The sequence below is a fragment of the Bos indicus x Bos taurus genome, chromosome 4 (assembly GCF_003369695.1).
Source record: "Bos indicus x Bos taurus breed Angus x Brahman F1 hybrid chromosome 4, Bos_hybrid_MaternalHap_v2.0, whole genome shotgun sequence".
Lineage (NCBI taxonomy): Eukaryota > Metazoa > Chordata > Mammalia > Artiodactyla > Bovidae > Bos > Bos indicus x Bos taurus.
In genome coordinates this window covers 1,160,304-1,184,140 of record NC_040079.1, presented here as the reverse complement: position 1 = coordinate 1,184,140, position 23,837 = coordinate 1,160,304, and the positions used below count along the sequence as shown (strand labels likewise).

The 23,837-nt window shown below is 60.7% G+C and overlaps 3 protein-coding genes and 1 long non-coding RNA gene across 7 annotated transcripts in view; 3 read left to right on the top strand and 1 right to left on the bottom strand.

Moving 5' to 3' along the window:
• Positions 1-220: 220 nt before the first annotated feature.
• LOC113890945 (translation initiation factor IF-2-like) lies at positions 221-1,937 on the top strand. Of its 2 annotated transcripts, XR_003510624.1 has the most exons (3): positions 221-1,337; positions 1,479-1,713; positions 1,792-1,937. XR_003510624.1 is itself a non-coding variant. In XM_027538459.1 (2 exons), exons 1-2 carry the CDS (start codon positions 703-705, stop codon positions 1,555-1,557), a joined length of 714 nt encoding a protein of 237 aa, XP_027394260.1. In that variant the 5' UTR covers positions 221-702; the 3' UTR covers positions 1,558-1,937. The 2 variants fall into 2 exon arrangements, 1 of the variants encoding a protein (XP_027394260.1); XM_027538459.1 differs by having other exon boundaries at positions 1,479-1,937.
• A 648-nt stretch (positions 1,938-2,585) lies between these two features.
• LOC113890946 lies at positions 2,586-4,370 on the top strand. Its single transcript, XR_003510625.1, has 3 exons — positions 2,586-3,147; positions 3,486-3,892; positions 3,997-4,370. It is a non-coding gene; the product is annotated as an uncharacterized LOC113890946 (long non-coding RNA).
• Positions 4,371-4,409: 39 nt separating this feature from the next.
• On the top strand, positions 4,410-8,678 carry LOC113890944. Of its 3 annotated transcripts, none has more exons than XM_027538458.1 (4): positions 4,410-5,501; positions 6,070-6,190; positions 6,623-6,911; positions 7,848-8,678. In XM_027538458.1, exons 1-4 carry the CDS (start codon positions 5,468-5,470, stop codon positions 8,019-8,021), a joined length of 618 nt encoding a protein of 205 aa, XP_027394259.1. In that variant the 5' UTR covers positions 4,410-5,467; the 3' UTR covers positions 8,022-8,678. The 3 variants fall into 3 exon arrangements, with proteins under 3 accessions (XP_027394259.1, XP_027394258.1, XP_027394256.1); XM_027538457.1 differs by having other exon boundaries at positions 6,623-7,072; positions 7,145-8,678; XM_027538455.1 differs by having other exon boundaries at positions 6,623-8,678.
• Positions 8,679-19,249: 10,571 nt separating this feature from the next.
• Positions 19,250-23,837, bottom strand: part of PTPRN2 (protein tyrosine phosphatase, receptor type N2) — a 598,332-nt gene continuing 593,744 nt past the window's right edge. Inside the window, exon 23 of the mRNA XM_027538454.1 lies at positions 19,250-20,953. Coding sequence (XP_027394255.1) covers positions 20,882-20,953 — 72 coding nt within the window. The 3' untranslated portion in view covers positions 19,250-20,881. The remainder of the gene's footprint in view (positions 20,954-23,837) is intronic.

The window sequence follows — 23,837 nt, the reverse complement described above, 5'->3', positions numbered from 1 at the left end:
ATAACTCTTGCACGTTGCTGGATTCAGTCTGCGGGGGTTTGTTCAGGGTTTCAGTTCAGTCGCTCAGTCGTGTCCGACTCTTTGCGACCCCATGGACTGCAGCACATCAGGCCTCCTTGTCCATCACCAACTCCCAGAGCTTGCTCAGACTCACGGCCATCGAGTCAGTGATGCCATCCACCCATCTCATCCTCTGTCGTCCCCTTCTCCTCCTGCCTTCAATCCTTCCCAGCATCAGAGTATTTTCTAATGAGTTGGCTCTTTGCATCAGGTAGCTGAGGTACAAAGTGCTTTAGGATTTTGCTAACGGTCGACACGACATTTGCTGGTATCGCTATTGCTGAATCTCCAGTCCTGGGACCAGGGGCAGGAGATGCACCGGGATGTGCCCTTGAGGTGTGTTAGACACCACTCAGCTGGCATCTCACTGGCCCGTGGGCCCCTCCTCGCCTCTGCTCTTGGGTTGGCCCTGGGCCCGCGGGGGTGGGTGCTGTCCCCCATGGGGCTCATGTCCACAGATCCCGTTTCTGTCCCGTCAGGGCTGGTCCCACGTGGGTTCCCTTCCAGATGCCACCTCATCACGGTTCAGAGGAGACGGAGTGGCTGCATAGACACTCGGGCTCAGAGCCTCAGGGGTCCTGATGGCAGAGGAGAAGGAGCTGCGGGAGTGGGGACAAAGCCGGCTGGTCCCCTCGAACTCGGATGGGGGCGGGCAGGCCCGGCTGGTCGCCCCTGACCTCGGATGGGGGCGGGCAGGCCTGGCCTACTGGTCCCAGCCTGACCTTGGTGTCCCATCCGCTGCCCCCTGTGCTTTGCTCACCGGCCGCAGTGGGAGGATGCGGCCACCCAGCGCCACTGTTCCCTGATTTCTTCTCCAGGGCCGGTCCTGCACAAAGCAGAGAAATGGGGAACATGGGCCGAGCCTTCGGCAGTGGGACAAAGAGCCCGGGAGGCCCTCCGCCTCTGAGAAGAGCGGCCTCCGGGCTGCTCTGGGCGGGGCCTCGGGCTAGCGCGCCTCCCGCCCGCCGGCAGCTCTTCGGGCAGCGTGCTCCCGGCTCCCGGTCCCGCGCCGCGCCCTCAGGCTCCGTCCCCGTCGCACCGCCGGTGCGCGCACGCGCTCGTCCTCGGTCTGCACGGCTGGCCGTTCCCAGGCGGGCTGGGCAGCAGCCTTCCTCGCCCTCCGTGGCTCCGACCTGCCCGCGGGCTGCGTGCCCCCTTGGCGTCGCCGGAGCCGCGCCGTGGGTGTCCACCGCCCACCCTGGGAGTGACGTGGCGGGACGGGACTTTGCTCGCCTTGCTCAGGGCTGCCCACCCTTGGTGCAGACGGCACCTTGCAGGTGAGTGTTCCGATCTGCGCTGAATGAGTGGACGGAGAGAAGTTTGCTAGCGGCCTCCCTCAGGCCCCCGCCCTGGAGCCCCCCACACGGGGATCTCTTTGCAGAGGCCGTGCCCCTCACCCTTAGTGGGTTTTCTTTCAGACAGCCCCCCTCCGGTGGAGCAGAGAATCAGAACCTCAGAGTTCCTGACACGGAAAGGGCTCTGAGGGCCCCCGTCTAGCTCTCCCCTTTACTGGGGTGAATCTGAGCCTGGATGCCAGCTGGGGATGGTTCCCAGGACCCTGCATCCCTCCTGCCCAACTGGCGTTCCTGACCCCTCTGTGGAAGCCAGCCACCTGGGTGGACTAGCTCCTCGGAAAACGTGCTCATATTCGAGGTAGGGGTGCCCAGAACAACGTCCTCTGCAGCTCTTTTTCAAAGAGTGGATGAGTGACTTCTCACTGCCTTCCCCCAGGATCATGTAAAACCACGGGTGGATTTTGTTTGTAACCAAACCTCCAGAATCAAGAGGAAAGTCTGGTTTCCGAGAACGTCCAGGGTGGACTTGGACCTGGGACTCAATCATTGCTGCACTTTGAGCTGAACACGTTATTTCTTGGTCAAATGAATAGATTTATCATTACGATCCCAGTAAACCAGTCTTTGTGAAGTTTTGATCAAAGCATCCTTCAATCCCTTTGGAACAAGGCGGGACAGAAATAATACCTGCGAAGATGATGGATGTCGGCACTGGGGGAGGGAAGGAGCTCGTGGTTTCCGTGTCCAGCAGACGTCCACTGGCTGCCTGACCTGTGCAAGGCTCTGAGGGTGCCAGGAAGAACAAAGAGCCCTTCCAGGAGGGCTTGTGGGGTGGGCAGCGTAAGGAGACCCCGGGACAGCGCTGCGGTGAGGGAGGCACGAGTGGTCTGCTGGGGGGTTGTCACAGCCCCTCGGCTGTGATGTCCCCAAACCTGGCCCATCTTTAAGGACCAGCAAGGGTTTCCTGGAGGGACCAGAGAGGCTGCTGCTGTCATGGGTACGGCCCTGGAAGAAGGTGGGACCCTGGGCTGCAGGAGTGCAGCGTGACCAGAGCCCAGTGTGCACTGGGGCCGAGGGGGAGGTTGTGAAAGGTCTTGGAAGCATCTTATCCCGGGACGGAGAGCTGCTGACGTCTGGAGTGACGCCATCAGATTTGCCGTCAGAAGGATGGAGCCCTGGAGGTGGGAGTGGGTTAGGAGCCAGCCCAGAGGGAGACAGTGGCGGGGTGGGGGTGGGCAGGGGTCTTGCAGACATGGGAAAAGCAGCGAGAGCGTGGCCCCTGGGGACGGTGCAGATGGAGGGAAGGGTCTGGAGGAATGGGGGAGGAGGGACAGAGAAGAAACTCCAGGAAGACCTCCCCTGGGCTTGGGGTGCTTTGGAGGCACGTGGGGTGGAGGCTTGGGGGAGGTGCTCAGTTTTGCCACGCAGATCCGGGGTGTGGTTTCCGGGGGAGAAGCCATGTGTAGCTGCAGGTGGGGTGTGGACAGACTTAGACCTCGTGTGTGCAGGGTCGGCAGCTCACGAGGACTCCTTCCTGGGAAACACGGTCAATTTGGAAACGGGGCCGCGGGGGATGCCTGCCGCCATTCTCAGAACCTCCATCTGCGTCCCAGCACCCCGCCCGCGGGTACCCCCGTTCAGCCTCACGGGCTCCTGCAGTGTTTTATTCGTCCTGGTGATGCGATCAGCAGATGTTAGGTGTCTTTCCCAGAGTGGGATCCGTCCACCTCCCACCAGCCCCTCTGCTGTCAAAGGACCGTGCTCGACAAGACTCCTCACGAGAAAGAGGAAGGTGGGTCTCCCTACCCGACTCCCAGGAGCTTTCCCAAGACGGGGCCACCCTTCCGGGAGCCGGGGTGAACGAACACTCTGCTGTGCGTCTGGGAGCAGCATTTGTCGGTGAAGTAATTTAATCCGTGCTGGCCAGGACAATACTGCGGCGGAGGGGCTGACTCAGTAGCCATCAAGGGTTCCCAGACGAGGTGGGATGTGCAACAGCCTTGGGACATCAGTGGGTCAGAAGGAAGACAGCGAGGGGGGGATCGCCCCGCCTGGGTGGGGGGCTCTGGCTCTCGGGAGGGACACACCAGCCTTTCTGCTGTGGACACCCATGTTGCCTCTTTTTTGCAGGATGGCTCAGCCCAGTGAGGCCTGTTTGCTGTGTCGGTGGTCTCTGGTTAGACCCCTTAACAGCTCCTGATACCTCCAGGAGAGTTTCTAAGCTGTGGCCTGATGTGAACCCCGCGTGAGGGTTCAAGCTCCCATCCGAGCCTGTCGCCTGTGGAGCTGGCGCCCTGCCCTGCCCTGCGGGTCTGCCCATGTTCCTGGGATCCCCGCTGTTGGAACAGCAGCACAGGTCTCTCTGCCCAGGGAACACCCCTGCGGCTGGACTCCTGCGCCTCTGGTAATCTCCTGCCAACCCCCTGCCTTAGTTTTTAGGACACCTCTGGCCTCTGCTGTCACCTGCTGAAGGGCAGGCGCTGTGCATTCCACTGTACCCAGGACAACGTGCTGCTCCGAGAAGGTTCTCGCCTACCGTGAGTTGAAAAGAAAAGACCCTTTAGTTGCTTGGACGCTTTTCTCTGCTAGAATGAGATGTGTCTTAAGAGGAACCCGCCTGAGGGCGGGCTTGCTTCTACAGACGGTCTTACCGGGCGGAACACGGACAGTCACCAGCAGTGGGGCTGCTGGAGTGTCCTCAGTGGGCTGTGGTCAGTGGAGTGTGGCTGGTAGGTGCACCTCCTGTGGCTCCCAGAGGGGAGGAAAATGGAGCGAGACCCCCAGACAGAGGCAGACGGGCCGAGCTCGAGGGCGACGCGTGAGGGGCCAGTGCGCCCTTTCCTTCGGGTTAGGGAGGTGTGAGTATCTGAGGGGCCGTGGGAGGAGAGGAGGATGGAAGGAGAAGGACCCGGTCTGGGAAGGCAGGCCCACACCACCCCGGGAGACGCAGGGCGCGCTCAGGACACAGGCTGGGTGGGTGCCCCCTCCTGGCGCTGGGGAGGGAGCCCCGGGGGGTGAGCCCCGGGGGGTGGGGGCGGGGGCGGGCGTGGGGCGGGAACTCCCGGCTGAAGGCTTATTAGCAGCATCAATCACCGAGGTGTCATTTCCAAGCGCCCTCTCCTCACCTAATTTGCTAAACCTAATTCTTGATCACACCCAGAAGCTGGGTGAGAGATGCGAGGGCTAATGAGTGCTGGCTGGAGGCTCCCAGAGGGCGGGGGCGGGGCTGGGGAGGGAGTCCTCCAGCTGGGAGAGCTCCCCCCACCGTCTGTACCTCTCAGTCCAGCCTGAGCGAGCCACCGGGTTCCTGCCTCTCCAGAGACCCAGCTTCCAGGCTCCTGCTTGGAAAGCACCTTTGCAGCTCAGAACGGTCCCCGCTCACGATTAATCCCACCAAGGCTCTCTTTACACTCTTGCAGAAATCCAGGGGTGTCCAGCAGGGGGTGGGGGGTGGCTGGAGTGGAGAAGGGGGTAGCCCTCATCAGTATCGACTCACAACTTTGATGTGTGAGTGGTCAGTGCCCATGTGACCCTGAGACATCCTGTGAGATGGGGACAGACCACTGAGATGGGACAGATCACTGAGACGGGACAGATCACTGAGATGGGGACAGACCGGTGAGACGGGGACAGACCCGTGAGACCGGACAGAGCAGTGAGACGGGACAGAGTGGTGAGACCGGACAGAGCAGCAACCTCTGAACCCCATCCCCTCTGTGGGAGTCAGAGCCAGGGAATGCACAGGCCATCCTTGCAGCCGCACCCACCCCGGCTCGGCCCCCGGCCCTGCCCTGACCAACACCCAAGCAAAACTGTAGCAGGAACGCAAACAACCCGCCCAGAGTGTGGGCAATCGCGGGGGTCCTGGACTCCGCTGGAAGGGACCCCAAGAGTCCACGGGCGCCCTCGCAGCGGTGAGGCTCTGCAGGACGGAGTCCATCCGGCTTTGGTGCACCTCGAAACGGAGGCGCAGTTCATGGTGCTGGGGTTCCTAGTTTTCTTTTCAGCAGAGGAGCAGTTGTGGTCAGGCTGCCAGTCAGACTTCTGTGTCCCGGGACAGCAGAAGACTCAGGCCCTCGGAAGTTTGATTCTGCACAAGAGCAGACCCGGCCATGAGGACAGGAGCAGGGGTCAACTTCCCCGAAGGTAGGGCCCCGGGCGCAGTGCCCTGAGCGGGGCCGGGGCTGCGGCCTGCCCAGGTGGGTCTGTGCAGCCTCGTCTTGGGCTGTGTCCGCAAGGCCTGGGAGATGGGTGAGCTGGGTAAGGCCGCTTCTGCCGCGCCAGCACACGTGTGTGGGGCCAGCCGTGAGCGCAGCTGGTGCAGACGTGCTGGGGTGGCCGGCGAGCCACCGGGTCTCTGCCCTCCTCAGTGCCCAGGCCCCTCCGGCATCAGGGCACCCAAGGGCGGCCGGCTCAGGCTCTGGCGCGGGCGCGTCTGGGCCCGGCTGGGGGGCTGTGCTTGGCCGCCTCCGTGACGGGGCAAGTGTCCGCCCGCCTGTCTGAGCCCCAACCTGGCGGGTCCCGGGAGAAGTGCAGGTCCTGCTGCGTGGCGGGCCCCATGTGCGCGGACTAGGGTGGCCCCCCTGGAGTCTGGTGGACGGCCTGGCCTCTCCCGAGCACGGCCGGCCCTGGGGCCATCGGGGGACCGTGGACGGGGAAGCCGCAGGGTTGGGTCTCCCCCGCCAGCCCACCCACGTGGCTGCTCTCACTGCAGGGTCGGCAGCTGACTCTTCTCTGTGGCCGCATCATCGACAGGCCAGCCCTCCCCCCGGGGAGCTTCTGCTCTGGGAAAGGGGCCCCAGGACAAGTGGGAAGTCGTCACACGCAGTCCCCTCGTATGGGTTCTGATGTGTTTCTGGAACCTTTCTCCCTCTCTGTCCAGATGCTGCCTGTATTTTAACTCAGGAGTCAGGCCGTCCCTCTGGGCCCTGTGTCCTCGTGTGCGTGTGATGTGTGTGTGCACAGGCACCATGGTGTGTGTGTGGGTGTGCCTGCGTATGCTCACTGCTCAGTTGCTCAGTCGTGTCCGATGCTTTGCAACCCCATGGACTGTAGCCCCCCAGGCTCCTCTGTCCTGGGATTCTCCAGGCAGGAATACTGGAGTGGGTTGCCATGCCCTCCTCCAGGGGATCTTCCTGACCCAGGGATCCCACCCATGTCTCCAGCATTACAGGCAGATTCTTTACCTCTCAGTCACCAGGGAAGCCCTAAATCAACTATACAACTTAGAAAACCACAATAATAATAGTGAGCTATTGTTCCTACAGAGTCTGGGTGAGCTGTTTACCCCAGGCAGGCGGGGAAGCCTTGCCTCTCTCGTGGTGTCTGGCGCTTAGGCAGGAGGATCCTGAGATGCCTTCCCCACACGTCTGGCCGGCAGTGATGGCTGCGGGCCTGGGCCCAGCGGGGCGATTGGCAGGTCACGCGCACGCGGGCTCCCGCGGCCTGCACACGGCGGCCGGGTCTGCGTGTGAGCACGTGAGGCGGTGGAAGACCCCGGGCTCTGATGACCCCGCCCCGGAGGTCGTGCAGTGTGAGCCCTGCGGCTTCCTCTTGGTGAGGGACCTGCTGGTCCAGACGAGACTCCAGAGGGCATATTCCCGTGTCATTGTTTCCGTAGCAGCTCAGGGCCGACCTCAGACTGCAAACTGTCCTCCAGTGACGGCTCCGCCCAGTTCAGGCACATCCTCGGGGGCGTGGCCTCCGCCCCAGCTCAGGTTCATCCTCCGGGTGGGGGCTCCACCCCAGCTCAGGTTCATCCTCCGGGTGGGGGCTCCGCCCCAGTTCAGGTTCATCCTCCGGGTGGGGGCTCCACCGCAGTTCAGGGTCATCCTTGGAGGCGTGGCCTCCGCCCCAGTTCAGGCTCATCCTCGGGGGCGTGGCCTCCATCCCAGCTCAGGATCATCCTCGGGGGTGGGGGCTCCACCTCAGTTCAGGATCCTCCTCGGGGAGGGTCTCCGCCCCAGATCAGGTTCTTCCTTGGGGGCGTGGCCTCCGCCCCAGTTCAGGTTCATCCTCGGGGAGGGCGCTCCGCCCCAGTTCGGGTTCATTCTCGGGGGTGGGGGCTCCGCCCTCGTTTAGGTGCTTAGTCTTGGAGCCCTGGGCTTGCTTCTGCAGGGCTGGCGGGGGTTGGGGCAGAGGTTGAAGGCCCCCGTTCGGGTTCCTCCCGCGCTGCTCAGAGGCTGTGGTTGCCCTGGATGCTGGGGCCTGCCCTTTCGTAGCGTTGGCTGCCTTGCGGCCCCAGCTCCAGGCCGCCCCGAGGGTACAGCAGGTGCTCCCCCGTGCTGCGCTCCTGTTCGGGGCTGGCCCCTCCAGGGTTCTGCCTGCTGCGCTTCACTCTCCCTGCCGTGGGGTAGATTTCATCGCCCCCAGAGTTTGCAGTCATGTCTACAGAAGCGTCCACGTGGTGGGGACTCACGTGGCCTCAAGAGAAGCAGAGTCCAGCGTCTTCATGTGAAGACGAGGCCCCTGGAGCCCTGGCTTCCACCCCAGGTCCCCTCGCAGCTGCGGCTCCCTGCTGTCCCGAGTCCCGAAGCCTGGTCACACGTGGGGCTGCCCCGCTCGGGGGCGCGTCGACGCAGCCGTGCCAGGGATTGTGCAGTGCATGACACGCACCGCCGTCTGGGCGGCCCTGCCCTATGCTCCCTCCTGCCCCCTTCCCCCTGAGGCTGACACCGACCTTTGGCCTGTTGGGGATCTCATCCATCCCCACTTCCGGGCTGGGGCCTTTCACGTGGCTTTAACCCCCCCACCCCATCCTTGCTCCTCTAGAAGTGCTCGGTATCTGGCCACCCAGGGGCAGGAGCACGCGTCCTGAGCCAGGCGGCCTCCACACCTGCCCCACCAGCTGGCCGTGTGCCTCGGGCAGGCCCCCTGTCTAGGGGGCTGACCTGCCCTGGGGGCCGGTCATGTAGGGCCACCCCGCACAGCAGCGCCCCGCCGCCTGTGCCCGGCGTCCACAGCTCCTGTTCCCGCCTGTTCTCCTCCCCTGGGCGCCCCTGGCCATCACCCTCCTGGGAGCCAGGCCTCCCCCTACACAGCCTCCATGCATCCAGGGCCTGCGGCCGCCCTAGCCCAACCAAGGAGGATGGGAGCTGGAAGCCCTGCCCAGGGCCCCGGGCCGCTTACTGTCCATGCCCTTGAGGGGCCTGGGGTCAGGGATGGAGCTGGACCTCCCGATGCTGTCTCAGGGCCCAGCCTGGACACACAGAGGCCCTTCCCACATGTCCCCGAGAGCTGGCGGCACACAGACGAAGCCTCGTATAACCTGTGCACGATCAGGACAGGCGTTTTCTTCTAATAAAGTGGAATACCTATGGCACAGCCCGCGTGGTAGACTCCCGAGTCCAAAAATGTCTGCTGAGCAGGGTGTAATTTTAGCCAACAATTCTAAACCACTTACGAAAGGCAACTTGTTCCTAAGCCAAGAGGACACCCTCCCTTTCAGATAAAAAGGGAGCTTGCCCTGGATTGATGGTTCCAGAGCCAACCGCCTCCTGGCCAGAGGTTCACCAGTGGCGTCCCCACGCGTCCCCAGGCCAGGCGGGGCGCTGAGGCCCAGGAGGGCGGCCAGTGCCCTTCACCATCCGTCCCACCAATGCTTCAGGTTGCTGCCCGCAGGGCCCTGGGGCACACGGGCCACTGGGAGTTCTGGGGAGAAAACCAGAAGTGTGTGTGCGCGTGTGCGTGTGTGAGACAGAGACACACAGAGAGGCCCTGGTCTGTGCCCCCGTGGGGCTCTGGCGGGTGGCACAGGCATCGTGTGCATCCCAGCACAGCAGTCACCTGACTGTGACCTCACGAGAGACCGCAGTGATATCTGTAGTTGAGTCTGCTCAGCACCAGAATCGTGAGAAATAGTCAAGTGCAGTCGTCTGAAGCCAGGGAGCCTGGGATGCTTGTTAAGCAGTGATAGCTGATGGATGCAGAGGTGCTGGTGGGAAGAAGCTCACAGGCAGGTCTGGGAGGTGGGGCTTGGCACGGAGCCTGGCCACTCCACCTTCCTCTGCTCACAGTCCCTCCCAGGCCTCCCGGCCCAGCTGGGGAGCCCTCTTGCTTCTCTGTCTGGACCCCAGACTCCGGGACCACCCGCAGGGCCCCTCTCCCTCCTGGCGAGGCCAGGGCAAGCCTCAGGGTAGGGGCTGCATACCTGAGCGTCTTCACACACACGGGCCCTCCCTCCCGTCCCCGTCATCCCCACACCCTCCGTGGCCGGCTCCGGGCCCAGGGCCCTGCTGCAGGCTGCACACGCGGCGTTGTAGCCACAGCTGTGGTGTGTGTGTGTCTCGGCGCCCGGCTGAGCGTGCCCAGGACCTGCTGGGACCGGGGTCACCCCGGGGCTGGGCGGCACCAAGGGAGGAGGGCAGGGTGGGGCTGGTCACCGTCTCGTCCAGCAAGGCTCTGACCACGGGTGCACAGAAACGGCCTCATGGCCAAATGGCTTCTGACCAAACGCTAAAATCAAAGCCCGTCCACTCTGAGGCAGAAACCGGGCACCTCCACCACAGGAGGTGCTTCGGACCAGTAACTGCACAGTCACAATTTTATTATCAGAAAGCAAACAGTCAGCATTAAAGTTTAAGGAGTTCGTGTAGCAGAACGTGGACTTCTCAGCACGCCAGTGGCTGCCCCAGCCCCGCGTCGCGTGGATGAGGGGAAGCCTCGGACCTGGGCGGTGGGATGCAGGGCCCGTTGGGTCCCTCACACGCTCTTCTTGTCCTCACACACGCTCTATTTTTCACACTTGAACCAAAGTTGACGTGTCCATGGATGGACATCTTCCTATTTGTGAAATAAGTGGATGTCCATGTGGACTTTTTCCTATTTGTGAAACTGCAAAGTTAACATTCTGCCTTTCGTTCATTCTCAAAAGCTGAAAAGTATTCTCAAGTTGGAATTGTTCTTGACTTTCTAAGTGTCGGCAAATCACTGAAGATTCTCGCGCATCATTTGTTGCATTTTATGCACACAGAGCAGTTTTATACAGATTGTAAACAGGACACAGCGCGGTCTCAGGTTTTATGTCTCAGGCTGCCAGTCACACTCGCGTGTGTATTTTTGACCCCCGAATTGTGACACCTCCGTGAAGTTCCCCCACCCCTCTGACCGTCCGCAGCAGCCGCGGCGCTGGCCCATGCTGGCGGGTGGGCCCGGGTCCCCACCGGCTCCTCCCCTGTGGTGGCTGAGTTGTGACCTCATCTCCCTGGGCGGGACGGGTGTGCGGACCCGGAGGCTGGGGCAGTCGGCGGAAAGGCTTGTAGACTCAGCCTTTACTTCAGATCAAAGAATACACCTCTGATTTCATATTTTTGGTAAAACTGAATTTGAAGCTAGTTCTGTCTCCTGCTGAAAATATGCTGTTGCTGAAATTGAAGTTTAGCAAGCTGTGCAGAAGGACGCAGTCGTTTCTGGCTTTGGCCGAACACTCGCTAGGCAGGCAAAGCTTCTCTTACCGCCAAACCTGATTTCCATTTGGTTGGCTTATAAGTCTTTCAGAGCCCCTGATCATGGCTTCCCCATGTTTATGGGAGCCTGGAAACCTTACTTTGGCCACCTGATGTGAAAAACTGACTCATTGGAAAAGACCCTGATGCTGGGAAAGGTTGAAGGCGGGGGGAGAAGGGGATGACAGAGGATGTGATGGTTGGATGGCATCACCAACTCGATGGACATGGGTTTGGGTGAACTCCAGGAGTTGGTGATGGACAGGGAGGCCTGGCGTGCTGCAGTCCATCGGGTCGCAAAGAGTCGGACATGACTGAATGACCGAACTGAACTGAATTTAAAAAGACCTTCGTCTGGATGACATTTACCCTCCACTTCTCAGCCCTTTCTGGTTTGGGGACAGGACCGGGATGCAGGGTCGACTCTGGGCAAAGAAGCCACTCAAGGACGATCAGCGGACTTGGCGTGGGGCGGGCAGACCAGGTGGTCTCTGGACAGAACCTCTCTGGGTGACAGGTGTTGCCTCTAAGTGTTATTTCTGTCTTTTATCTTGTTCCACAATAGAACTGGGAGTGGTTTGCAAAGATGGCCGCATGGAGCGGGTGACGGGGGCAGAGTGCAACCCAGGGGCGTGCCCCCTCTCTCGCCCTCTGCCCGTGTTCCCGCCAAGCCTGAGGTCGGATGTCTCAGCAACCCAGGGGCGTGCCCCGTCTCTCTCGCTCTCTGCCCGTGTTCCCAGGGGCGTGCCCCGTCTCTCTCGCTCTCTGCCCGTGTTCCCAGGGGCGTGCCCCGTCTCTCTCGCTCTCTGCCCGTGTTCCCAGGGGCGTGCCCCGTCTCTCTCGCCCTCTGCCCGTGTTCCCGCCAAGCCTGAGGTCAGATGTCTCAGCAACCCAGGGGCGTGCCCCATCTCTCTCGCTCTCTGCCCCGTGTTCCCACCAAGCCTGAGGTCGGATGTCTCTCTGGACGTGTACATTGACTCTCTTGCGATGCTTGTTACAAACCCAGATGCCCAGATTCTCTCAGTGAGCTGGACCGTGGACTCTGCCCTTGGCTTCCCCTCGGCCCTCATGGCTAGATGGGACCCCGTGTCCTGAGCCTGGGCAGCTGGCGGGACTGGGTGCCACCAGCTCTCGGCCGCCTTCCTGTGCCTGTCCAGCTGCAGCTCAGCCTTGTGTGCGGCAGGTCAGGTGCCTTGGCTTTCCACCACCCGAGTGCAGTTGGGTATGTTGTGCACTGCACAAGGGCCCTCGGCTGAGGGACAAACAGGGGCTGGAACCCAGCCCTGGCCTGTGGGCCAAAGCAGCACACGTGGCTGCAGGGCCAGCAGCTGCTCTGGTGCCCATGAGCCTCCAGGCCTCAGTGACACCTCCTCCGGTGCTAAGCAGCTTGACTGACCACGACAGCCAGTCAGCCCCAGCTGGGGTCCACACGGGCCAGTCCTACCTGCTCTGTGACTCATCCCCAGCTCTGTGCCCCGACTTTCTCTGGCGCCTCCCCCGCCCTCCCCGACGCTGCCCCAGGGCCCTTCCACCCACCTCTCCTGCTGCTTCTCCACCTGCTCACGCTGTCGCACGGGCATACACATGAGTACACATGCACAGACTCGAGCACACATGCACACACGCACATGTATATGAGCACACACACACGCGCACATGTGTGCACACGCAAGCAATCACACAATGCACACAGACACGAGCACACACACGAGCACACATATGTACATACATGTGTGCACACACTCAAGCACATACATGCACACACATGCCCTCCCCCTCCCAGCTGCCAACACTGTCTGTGACCCTCTGTCCCCAGCAGAAGGTCTTCTGTGAGGTCAGCCTCTTAACAGGGGTCTTGTAGCCCCTCCAGCAGCCCTCTTGGGGTGTCCCCACACCTGCAGAGCCAGCCCTCAGTCCTGGGCCTTCCAGATGCTGAGCCCCCCAAGCCTGGAGGGGCCAGGATCCTCGACCTTCCACTGGGTCCCATTTGCTATGAGACTGTGGGAATTCTCTGTAAATCTTGACTTTAGGATTTTGGAGTTGACTAAAACAGCCTCATTTCTCAGTATTCTGAAAATTTTCATTGTTTCTTAGTGAGAATGTGTTCTGATAATAAATACACATTTGAACTCACAAAACACAATTATCAAATGCGATTAAACAAGGCATTGGCTGCCGACGTGGTGAGAAGGGAGGGGACCCCACGCCCGCCACCTGCCCTCCTGGCTGCGGCCCCCACTCGAGGCCTGGCACACAGTGGGCATGGTGGGGGCACTGTCTGCCTGCAGGAGGTGGGGGGGGCCTGGGGAGCCCCTGGAAAGGCCCCTGGGGACCCTGCTCAGGGGTGGCCTGTTCCTCCTCTGTAGGGACTGACCAGTCTGACTGCTCATGGATTGATTTTTCTGATTTCCATGAAAAGGGAAAGAAAATAAGAGTGTGTGAGGCCCTCAGAGGACCAGAAGGAAGCAGTCTGGCTGCAGATAAGCAGACGGGGGGCTTCGCCAGGTGGCTGCGTGGCAGGGAGGGCCCAGTGGCCCCAGAGGAAGCAGCCGGGGCTGACCCCAAGCTCTTGTGGCTGAGGTGGGTGAGGGCTGGGCTGCCCAGGGCTGGGCCCCTGCCCATGCTGGGGGCGGTGACCATGTCCCTCTTCTAAACCTGGGGACAAACCGAGGGCTCAGGGCTCAGGGCGGAGGCTGGGCGTGAGGACACCAGAGGCTGTGGCCTCGCGAGGGTGCTTCTTCTCCCGGGATAGTTTACAGGAGTGAAGAGAAAGAGCCTCAAGCATCCTGCCACCAGGCACATGACAGAGTCGGTCTGATGGGCTCAGGGCCTGATGAAACAGTGTCTGTGGACGGCAGAAGCTATTTTCAGTGACTTGATAAATTATCACTATATTGTAACTATGATTGGGTCAGGAAATGAAGCAGAGACGGGAGGAAATGTTCAAGAAAGATGGGTTTGAATTAGACAGCCAGTCCAACCACCGAGACGTGTGTGTAAGCTGCTCTTTCAAAGCAGATGCCCCAGGAGGGAGGAGAGAGAGACAGACGGACAGGCAGAGGACAGACAAGCGGAGAGAGACGGGCAGAGGGGCTGGACCTGAGGCTGCCCCCGGCCAGGGCAAGCAGGGGAGGGCGAGCCCAGGGCGGCGTGGAGCTGCCTCTCGCTTCCTTTCCTCTGAGAACCGGCCCCCTCTCTGGCGGCCTCTCTGGGGACTCGGCTTCCCTCAGAGGCGGAAGCAAACCCACCAGCCCCGGCGCCTCGACGTGTGCGGGACAGACTCTGGAAGCCCGGGTTCTGGACAAGAGGGGGCGGTGCCCACGGGGGTCCCCACGCGTCCCCACGCCCGCCCCGGACCGAGTCTCCACTGCGCTGGGCTCGGCCCGGGCCGGCGGTCACGGCCCGGCGGAGGCGCACAGGCCCGGCTCCTGGGAGCGCCGTCCGAGCCGACCGCGGCAGCCACCAGCGTCGCTCAGCCACGGAGACGGCGGACACGCGCCACGCGGCTCGGCTAAGAAACGGAGCGGCCTGGACGGCGAAGACCAGTCTCTAAACAAACACCCCGAACAAAATGAAAGCCAGCCATTGTTTAGCAACAAAGGTGTAATCAAATTCTAATTTTCTATTCCAATAAACATCTTTGAATCGATGCCTGTTCTGCTAATTATGAAGGTTTTTATTAGCGTTCTACTTGATTAATAAACACACAGACAGACACAGAATACTGCTGTCAGTTCCCCGCGGGATGACGGTGGGGCCTTCCTGCTCAAATTTGAAGGCCGGAGTGAGAGAGTAGGAAACGGCTGGGAGCAGAGGTGAGCAGACCGGCTTTTAAAAGCACGGGCGTCAATTTTGTAAGAAAAAACTAAAGCTTCCTGAATGTGCCCTCTCTGCCTGCACCACCCAATAAGTCAGACCAACAGCCTTGACTGGAGGTGGCTCGTCCTGGCCAGGGAGGCCCAGGTGGGCCAGGGTGGGGCAGAGGTCTGTGGGGAGCGTTTTCACCCACGACCCTGCAGAGGAGACGCTGCTCCCAGCCACAGAGACAGAGCAGCGTGGGCATGGGGTGGAGCTGGGTGACCCAGCTGCAGGATCTCAGTGGTGCCAGGCCAAGGTGGCGAACGGACTTGGTGTGGGCGGAGAGGGGGGGTGCTGACCTGTGACCTGGGTGTCTCAGGGGAGGATGGGGAATTCTCTACAAGCACCGACCCCCCGAGGGCAGGCTGGGGTGCCTGAAGACACTGCGGTTAGTTTTTCGGGGGGCAGGGCTGGAGAATGACATCGGGGGAGGGGCAGACTCTTAGAGTCAGGCTGTGGGCTGCTCTAGGGACCCCACGTCCTCACGCCAGGGCTTAGGACTCCCGGGGGAGGCGGGCGTTTTTAACAACGCTGGATCTGCCAGCTGATGTGAGGCTGTCTCTCCCCACCCCATGCATCTTCGCTGAATTCCAGCAAGCCCACCCCCGCCCCTGACACAGACGCCGGGTCGCCGTCTGGAGAAGCGCTGGGCATGCCGTGGGTGGCCTAGTTTACAGCACTCAGTAGGTGGGCCCTTCGCGTTCTCTTTGCCAGATCACCGTCATCTCAGCTGCAGTGACGGTTCAGCCCCGAGGTGTCGTGAAGGTGAGCGGTGAGACGCCCACCCCGGCACGCGCTGTGCCCAGGGAGGCATGGGGGCACTGGCGAGAGTCATCTCAGGCAGCAGTGATGGTTCAGCCCCGAGGCGTCGTGAAGGTGAGCGGTGAGACGCCCACCCCAGCACGCGCCGTGCCCAGGGAGGCGTGGGGGCACCGGTGAGAGTCAGGACGGATTCGGAGCCTGTGTCACCCCAGGTGTGCTGTGAGAGCCGCTGAGCCCGTGAAGGGGGGTGGCTCACCCCCCAGATCCCTCCTCACGGGCCCCTGGGGAGGACTTGCACACTGCTCTGTGGCCCCCAGGGGCCCATGTTTCCTGGTGGATCTTGAAGACCAGGGACTGAACCTCCCACCGCATGGCCCACCTCCAGCAGGGTACACATGTGGCGCACACTAATTGCTGGGTATTGTCGGGGGAGAACGCCCTCCTTGTGGTTGGGAGACTCATAGCCTGGGTCCCTGGCGCCAACAGACAAGGAAGGCTCAGTTCAGTTCCGTCGCTCAGTCGTGTCCAACTCTTTGCGACCCTGTGGACTGCAGCACGCCAGGCCTCCCTGTCCATCACCAACTCCCAAAGTTTACTCAAACTCATGTCCATCAAGTCGGTGATGCCATCCAACCACCTCATCCTCTGTCGTCCCCTTCTCCTGCCTTCAGTCTTTCCCAGCATCAGGGGCTTTTCAAATGAGTCACTTCTTCACATCAGGTGGCCAAAGTATTGGAGTTTCAGCTTCAGCATCAGTCCTTCCAGTGAATATTCAGGACTGATTTCCTTTAGGATGGACTGGTTGGATCTCCTTGCAGTCCAAGGGACTCTCAAGAGTCTTCTCCACCTTGATAATAAAACTTACACCGGGCCTGCTGCCGGCTCTGAGCTGGAGCCGGGTGTGGGCAGGGTGCAGAGGGCCCGGCTCTCCCAGCTGAGACGGGACAGAATGTGGATCCCAGCTGCAGCCTCGGCGTCCGCCCTGCAGGAGCCCGCCACTCCTGCGAGCCTCGGCACCCTCTTCTGTCCCTGGGTCAGGGCGTGCTTCCTGCCTGCTGCACACGCTCACTGCATGTCTCCACCCCTTCCTCCATCCACGGCTCGGGCTTCCGCTGCTGCCTCCCTTCTGTCTCATCTGGCCTGCCTGTAAAATGAGCGCCGGCCTTCTCTGCTTTCTGAACAACTGCTCCCCTTGGGTTTCCTTCCAGAGGCTTTGTTGGGTTCTTTTCCCCTCTCCTTCCAGTCTTATAAGTGATAATTTACATACACACGGGTGAGCAAGGCATGTACAGAAGGACCGGACACACACATCATGAAATGATGACTACAATAATCATGGTAAACACCCATCATTTCAAACAGATACAAAATTAGAGAAATAGAATTTTTTCCTTGTGATGAGAACTCTTAGGATTTACTCTAAGAACTTCCCTATATAACACAGTGTTAATTATATCTATCACGGTGCAAATCACATCGCTGGTACTTATAACTGGAAGCTTGTACCTTTGACAGCCTTCATCCAATTCTGCTTCCTCCCACCTCCTGCCTCTGGTAACCACAAATCTCATCTCTTTTCCCACAAGTTTGTTGGTTTTTGAAGTAATGTTTACCTTCAACGCTATGTAAGTTCTTATCACACAACATGGTCGTCCAGTATTTCTGCGCAGTTCAGAACCGTGGCTGGGAGGTCTGGCTACCGCTGTCACCGTGCGAAGCCGGTAGGTAGCTCCTGACTTCATCTCAGCCCGAGACCCTGCCTTTGTGCCCGGCAGCTGGTGCCCCCAGGCTCCTGTGCCCGTCTCGCTCTCCCCCTCTGGCAGCCTGGCCTCTGTCTCTAGGGTGCTGCTCCTGCCTCGTTGTTCGCTGGTTCTTTTTCAGAGCCCCTTGCTCTTGTTTTGTTCTGTTCTTTCTCACTGGCATTTACAGTGTTTAAATCTACGACTGTCTTCCCGAGTTGCGTCACCGCGCGTCGTCACAGTGGTGACCTTGGCCTCCTGGGCTCGGTGATGGTTCATCCGGAGCTGAGCACCATGGGGACGTCTCCTCTGGGACTTGCATGTGGTCCATCTGAGTCGTTTGGCCTCCATGAGGTGGAGACCTCAGGGCTTCATCCGCGTCTCATTAGATTTTCATCCTGTTCACATTGAGGACTCCCTGTGTTCCGTGGGCATGGGGAACAAGCCCCAGCCTCTCAGACTGGGCGCCCACCTTCTTTGGGCTGGATGGTGGGGCCGGCCTTTCTCCAGACTTCTCCATGATCTCGAGGCAGAGGCGTATCACAGCTGGCTCCTGAGGACTTGCAGAAGCAGACTTAAATTTTTGGGAGTGTTACAATCTAGTTGTTAAATATAGCCACGATTAAAATCAAATTATGTTAACGGACACATTAGACGAAGACGTAGGTGATAAACACTCAAAACGCATCCCTTACTGTTTGGACGGCACTTCCCTCTCAAGACTCTAGCAGCTGTCTCCGCAGCTCACCGAGTGAGCCAGCACTAACACCATTCCTGGCGGGTGTGTTTATGGCCCAGAAATCAGCAAGTCTGGCCAATCAAGGCTTTACTGTTGTCTGGGGGATTGCCTAGACCTTAAGCACGGGCTGGGGAAGACACTGCGAATGCGGATCAAACTTAAATGCTTGTGGCGTCTGCAAGTGAGAATCTGAAGAGCACGCGGACACGTGGACATGGTCCTCCAGGCCCCGAGACCACAACCCAGCTCCACAGAGGAGTCACCGGCCCCCGGATGAGCACGTCCCCGCCGCCTTGCTGGGCCGGGTGACAGCGGCCGCCAGTGCGCACGGGGGAGCTGCCGACACAGGACTCCCAGGGCACTGAAGCCGGCTCCTGTGGGCCCGTCAGCTAGGGGTGCCGACGGCAGGGCGGCTGGCTGTGTGCAGCTCCAGGTCCCCTGCGCTGGCCCCGCGTGGACACGTGGATGTGGTCCCCCAGCCCGAGGGCGCGCCCTCTGTCCTCATCCCGTCTGTTCAGGGCTGGCTCTGCACGACATTTTCAAAGTCCATTCTGCTCAGCATCCCTGGGCACCCTGGATGGAAGGGCCTCTTTAGGCCCCGCGCAGACTCACATGTGTGTGTCTCGAGACGAGTCACCCGTTGTCCAATGTGTGTGTATGAATGACAGCGACTCCCAGCACACGGACAGCAGAAGCGCGCTGGACCCGGGGCAGGACCCTGATGAGAAGCAGGCTCAGGGAAGGAGGGGCCCGCAGGGGTGGAGCCAACGGAGCAGAGTTGGATGCCCGCAGCTGAGACGGGGGGCTGATTTCCTGAGAAACCAACACCCGCATCTGCTCTGGCAGCACAGACCCCCGTGTCTCACCACCGCCCGCGGAGACCGCACAGGCGAGAGCGGGGCAGTGAGTCACGGCAGCAGGGCTGTCCTGGCCGGGTCTCAGTGCTCCCAGCGGGTCCCTGGGCTGAGAGGCTCCCGGGGCGGCTCGTGTCTCTGTGAGATGGGGAGCCCCCCTCCCCTGTGGGCAGCAAGGACGGGCCACCGCTTCCGGACACTCCCTGGGCAGACACATGCAGCGAAGAGGTGGCAGGGACACCAGAGGCGGAGCACGCCCCAACGTTCGCCTGAGACTGTGTCATCTCTTTTTAATGAATAGACTCGCAGCCACACGCGACACTCTGGCCCCTGTACACACCCAGCTCCACAAATAAAACTAGAACTCAGCATGGAGCTCCTGGGATGTACACAGTTTGTTCTGGCGTCTAAACGCCCACAGCTTCAGGAAACAGGATGGATGGGACAAAAAAAAACAAAACAAACCCAAAAAACTGCTCTCTCATCCAAATACAGACCATTCAAATGTGAAATCAGAAGTTTAATCAGACACAATTAAATATATTTGTGTATCTCACACTGAAGAAACATGAAATGTTAGAAATTACAAGTGGGTATATGCGTCCTACGTTCAGATAAACTAGTTTCCATTAATTGTTTAGATTCCAGGTAGAGAAACAGCTTTGGGAAGGAAATGATCCATATATTAAAGCAGATACACACGACAACACCATTTAGAGACACAAACAGTATTTTGGCAGCTTTCTCCCCATTCGGTCGGCCACCTTCCCTGTCCCGCTTTTTGAGACGCGGCGTCTGTTTAAGATGAGAGGATGGCGTGCCGCACGGGAAGCAGAGGGCCCAGGGCCGCTGGAGTGTCTACTCCCTAAAGCGAGGCCAGCGACACACAGAGCAGCCCGCACAGCCCCCTCGGCGTCGAACTGTCCTCAGTCCAGTGAAGCGCATTCCTCTGTTTTGGGGTGGGGGTGCCCAGGTGCTATTTTGGCAAATCTGAAGGATCGCTAGACGCGTGTCTGTGTGACATCAGATGGGGATCTGCCTGAGAGGCCAGGAGCCTGAGCCCCGGGAGGGGCCTGGCCACCGCTGCGTCCCAGATGCCTGGATCCCATGCTGGCAAGAAGCAAAAAACAGCGGGCCTCCCTGCACTTCCCCCATGGCGAGGGCATTCCCGGTCCTCTCCGGACGCCAGCAGGGCCCGAGCCTTCCTGGGGAGGGGACCACACAGGCCCGGCCCCATTCTCATTACCCCTCAGGGAAGCGTTGAGCGGCATCTGGGTGAAGTCCAGTATTCTCGCCTGGGCAAGCCCGTGGACAGAGGAGCCTGGCGGGCTACAGTCCACGGGGTTGCAAAGAGTCAGACACGGCTGAAGTGACAGCACACGCGTGTAAACCCCTATTTGTAGCTAAAAGCGGTGTCTGGAGGTTGGGGCTCCGCCAGGGCCTTGCCAAGTGTCCCTGTCTACTGGCCTGGAAGGAGGCACTCTGGGTGGGAAAGCGTTTGCCCCCGGGGCCCCTGGCTGTCCTGGGGGAGTGGAAGTTTGGGTGGGGCTGTCACTGTCCCCCAACAGTGCTTGGGGGAGGGTGTGCAGCAGCCCAGATCGGATGAGGAGCTGGCACGATTGTGTTTTATGATCGACCCCAAAGCTGCAGAATGTCCCCGTCACGTCCGCCTAACTCCTGAAGAAGCCTGCGGTTTCTCCCGGTGGTACACAGTCGTAAGGACAAAGGCCAAGAGTGTCTTCTACTGAGGTGGCCCGCTGGCCCCTCTGGGCCCCGCCCTGCATGGCTGACCCTCCAGAGAGGGACAAGTCACAAACCAGCCCTCTTCTGGGGACCACACTGATGGTGCCGTCCGTATGACATGATTGGCAATTAAGAACATGGATATGTGTTTTAAGGAAAAATAAAGTTTTTTTCAAGAAATCGAAAATAGAAGAACTGATTGCCCCCCATCATTGCATCTGCCCACAGATCTCCCTTTATCATTATTTGGCTGAACACACACACATGTAACTGCTAAGCTGCACTGACTGTAGACTCCTGAGGACTAGAGCTCTAGGCGGTTGCAGCAGAGGCGCGGTCACGACGTCGTGGTCGCTGACGGGGCCCCCGGTCGTGGGCGCCTCCGGCCTCACTGGGGAAAGGCCTTGAGGATGGCGTTCACCTCCTCGGCCACGGCCGTCAGGGCAAACTCGAACTGCTCCTGGAGGGACAGAGGAGGGAGACATGAGCAGGGCCCCTTCTGCTCCAGCTGTGGGCTCCCGCGTGCCGTCCTGCAGGGAGAAGCTGTTTACGGAGGACAGGGAAGAGCTGCAGACTTCCGTGGGAGGTGGGCAGGGTGCGGGTTTGCGGGAGGAGACCCGGAGCAGACGGGCTGCATGTCTCGTGTTCATCTCCGCTTCTGTCACTGGAGAAGCTGGGGTGGACGTGTGAGCGCGACAGCAGCTGCCGCAGGCTCCGTGCGCCCCCTCCCCCAGCTCCTTCTGACTCCAGCCCCAGCATGGCCCCCAGGGGCGGGGCTGGGCGCAGCCTCCCGTCCTTCTGAGACTCACCGGAAACGGTCACAGTCATGACACCTCGGGGTTCCCTGGCCTCAGAATGGAAAGGGTCGTACTCGCGCTCTTTGAAAATCCACCCACCACCCGGCTCAATCCGACTCACTTCTGTTTGCCAAGAAACCTCGTCTCACCCTCAACCGTGCCAGCTTAGGCATACGTGTGCCCACGGACACCAGTGCTCCCAGGACGGGGCACGCTTCTCGTGCCGGCGGAACCCGCAGGGCTGCTGACTATACACTAGGGGCGAGTCCCGGGCGTCGGGACCGTCTGCTCCTCCAGAAGTGGGGGCTCGGCAGACAGAGGACAAGCCCACCTGTCCGGCAGCTTTCCCGGGTCCACAACCTGCTCCCAGCTCGGCATGAAACACTCGGAGCAGTGTACCCAGTACTTCCCCATCACACCAAAGAAATCACAAAAGAATAAACTATGCAAACACTCCCTTAACGGCAGGCAGGGATTTTTGATGGAGGAGAGCCCTATCAATGGCTTAGATACTTGAAAACTCCAGTCATCGACAGACGAGTCCAGTGCCAGAAAGACTGACACATTTCCACTCTGAGTGACTGGCACAGACGCGTATGTGCTGTTCTGTGCTCAGCCGCTCAGTTGTGTCTTTGTGACTTCAGGGATGGGAGCCCGCCAGGCTCCTCTGTCCATGGGATTCTCCAGGCAAGGATACTGGAGTGGGTGAACATTCCCTTCTCCAGGGGATCTTCCTGATCCAGGAATCAAAGCCGGGTCTCCTGCACTGCAGGCAGATTCTTTACCGTCGGAGCCCCCAGGGATGACCTGCCAGGTTCTAGCTCAGAGCCTCTGCTGGCGGCCACGATCCTCCCGAAGCACAGTGGGCTCTCCCGGGGAACAAGCCTCCAGGCCCACATGCAGGGTCAGCAGGAGGCCCGTCCACCTGCACCTCCCCACCCTGTGTGCCCACCTGGACGGACCTCTCCTCCCCTCGAGGCCTGGGCTCAGGCCCGCTGCCACCCGGACTGCCAGGCCCCGGGGAAGCCACCTCCCGCCACCGTCTCTCAAGCCAGCGGTCAGCCAGGGGCATGGTGTGTGCAGGACACTGCCCCAGACACGGGTTCCGGAGGTCCCTGGACGCCTCCTCCGGAACGGCGGCCTGCTGACGGCAGACTGCGGTCTCGCAATGACGCGGAAATGGGACAGGATGCAGGGCAGCTCTGGGAGTCCCGCTGGTTTGTGAGGCGACAAAGGCGGGGCAGACCTGCCCTGTGCCCCGACCGCTCACTGACCCACACGGGGCACGGGCCTGGGGCCAAGCAGGGCCATTCACAGCACTGTCGAGGTGCCGGCCGGCCGGGAGGGTGGGCAGCGGGCCCCACAGCCCGGGGCTCACGGGACCGGGAGGCGGTGCCATGAGGGAGCACGTCGGCCAGAGACAGGACCTGACTTCTCCTTCCTGGGCAAGAGCCGCCCCTGCCCTCAGCCCCGGTTCTGGGTTGCGTGAGGCTGCTGGTGGACACGGGGCCAGACCCTCCCGGATGGTGAGCCGACCCTGGATTTCTGGCAGGACGGCCCCGCCAGGGCCACTGGACCCGTGGGCTGCCCATCACCAGGATGGCAGGCAGGCGTGGGCAGGGTCCAGCTCTCCCAGGGCCCCATCAATTGCCAGTGGAGGAAGAGCGAGCACCAGGGAACGGCGGTGGCCGCCGAGACCCGGCCGCTAGGCACGTCCTCCGGCTCCACCCGGAACAGTTTCCTGGCTCTACACGAAGCAGCTGAGTTGGTTTTGCCTCCGTGCTCGGGGCTGACTTTGACCACGTGGAACCAGCCATAGGGGCCCATGAAGCTGTTCTGAGAAACCACCTTCAGGGTCAAAGTGTGCTCGCCATGCTTACTAGACGCTGGGCTCCTTCCCGCCCAACAGAGCAGGCGGGGTGAAGCCTGTGCTCCCTCCCTCGAGGCTCAGACGCTGCCCTGTCCTGTCTGTGGCACGGAGCTGGGCCCAGGAGCTGCTGACACCGAGGGGACAGTAAGAGCCCGAGCTGGGACGACGGGGGTCCCAGACCCTCACCACTCGGCACCGGAGCACAGAGCGGCCTGGTCTCCCGGGAGGGCTTTTCGACTTTTATAACTGAAGTCCTCTGCAAGGGTGGCTTCAGTGGAGGCGCTGATGGCATCCGGAGAGTCCGGGCCACACCAGGAAGGAGAGGATCCTGTGCTTACGACTGTAGGACGTGCGTGTGGGGTGTCTGTGGCTGGACATGGACACTCCTGCAATGCTAAGGGAATAGGCCATCATGTGGACGTTGGTTCCGGCTTCAGTGAACCCAAGGCTGTCCAGGGATCTTTAGGCTCTGCTCCTTTTGCTGCAAACTTAGCCTTTTCAGTAAGCTACTCAGGGTGCTCAGGGGCCCAGCATGGCCCAGGGACATTCTGGTGACCGCCGTCCTGATAACCTTGCAGCGGGGCTGTGGCTGTGGGCTCCGGCGGAACACGCCACACACATCGCTGGCCTCTGAAGTGGAGATCTCACTGTTCCCCCGCTCCCCCCATCGGCACACG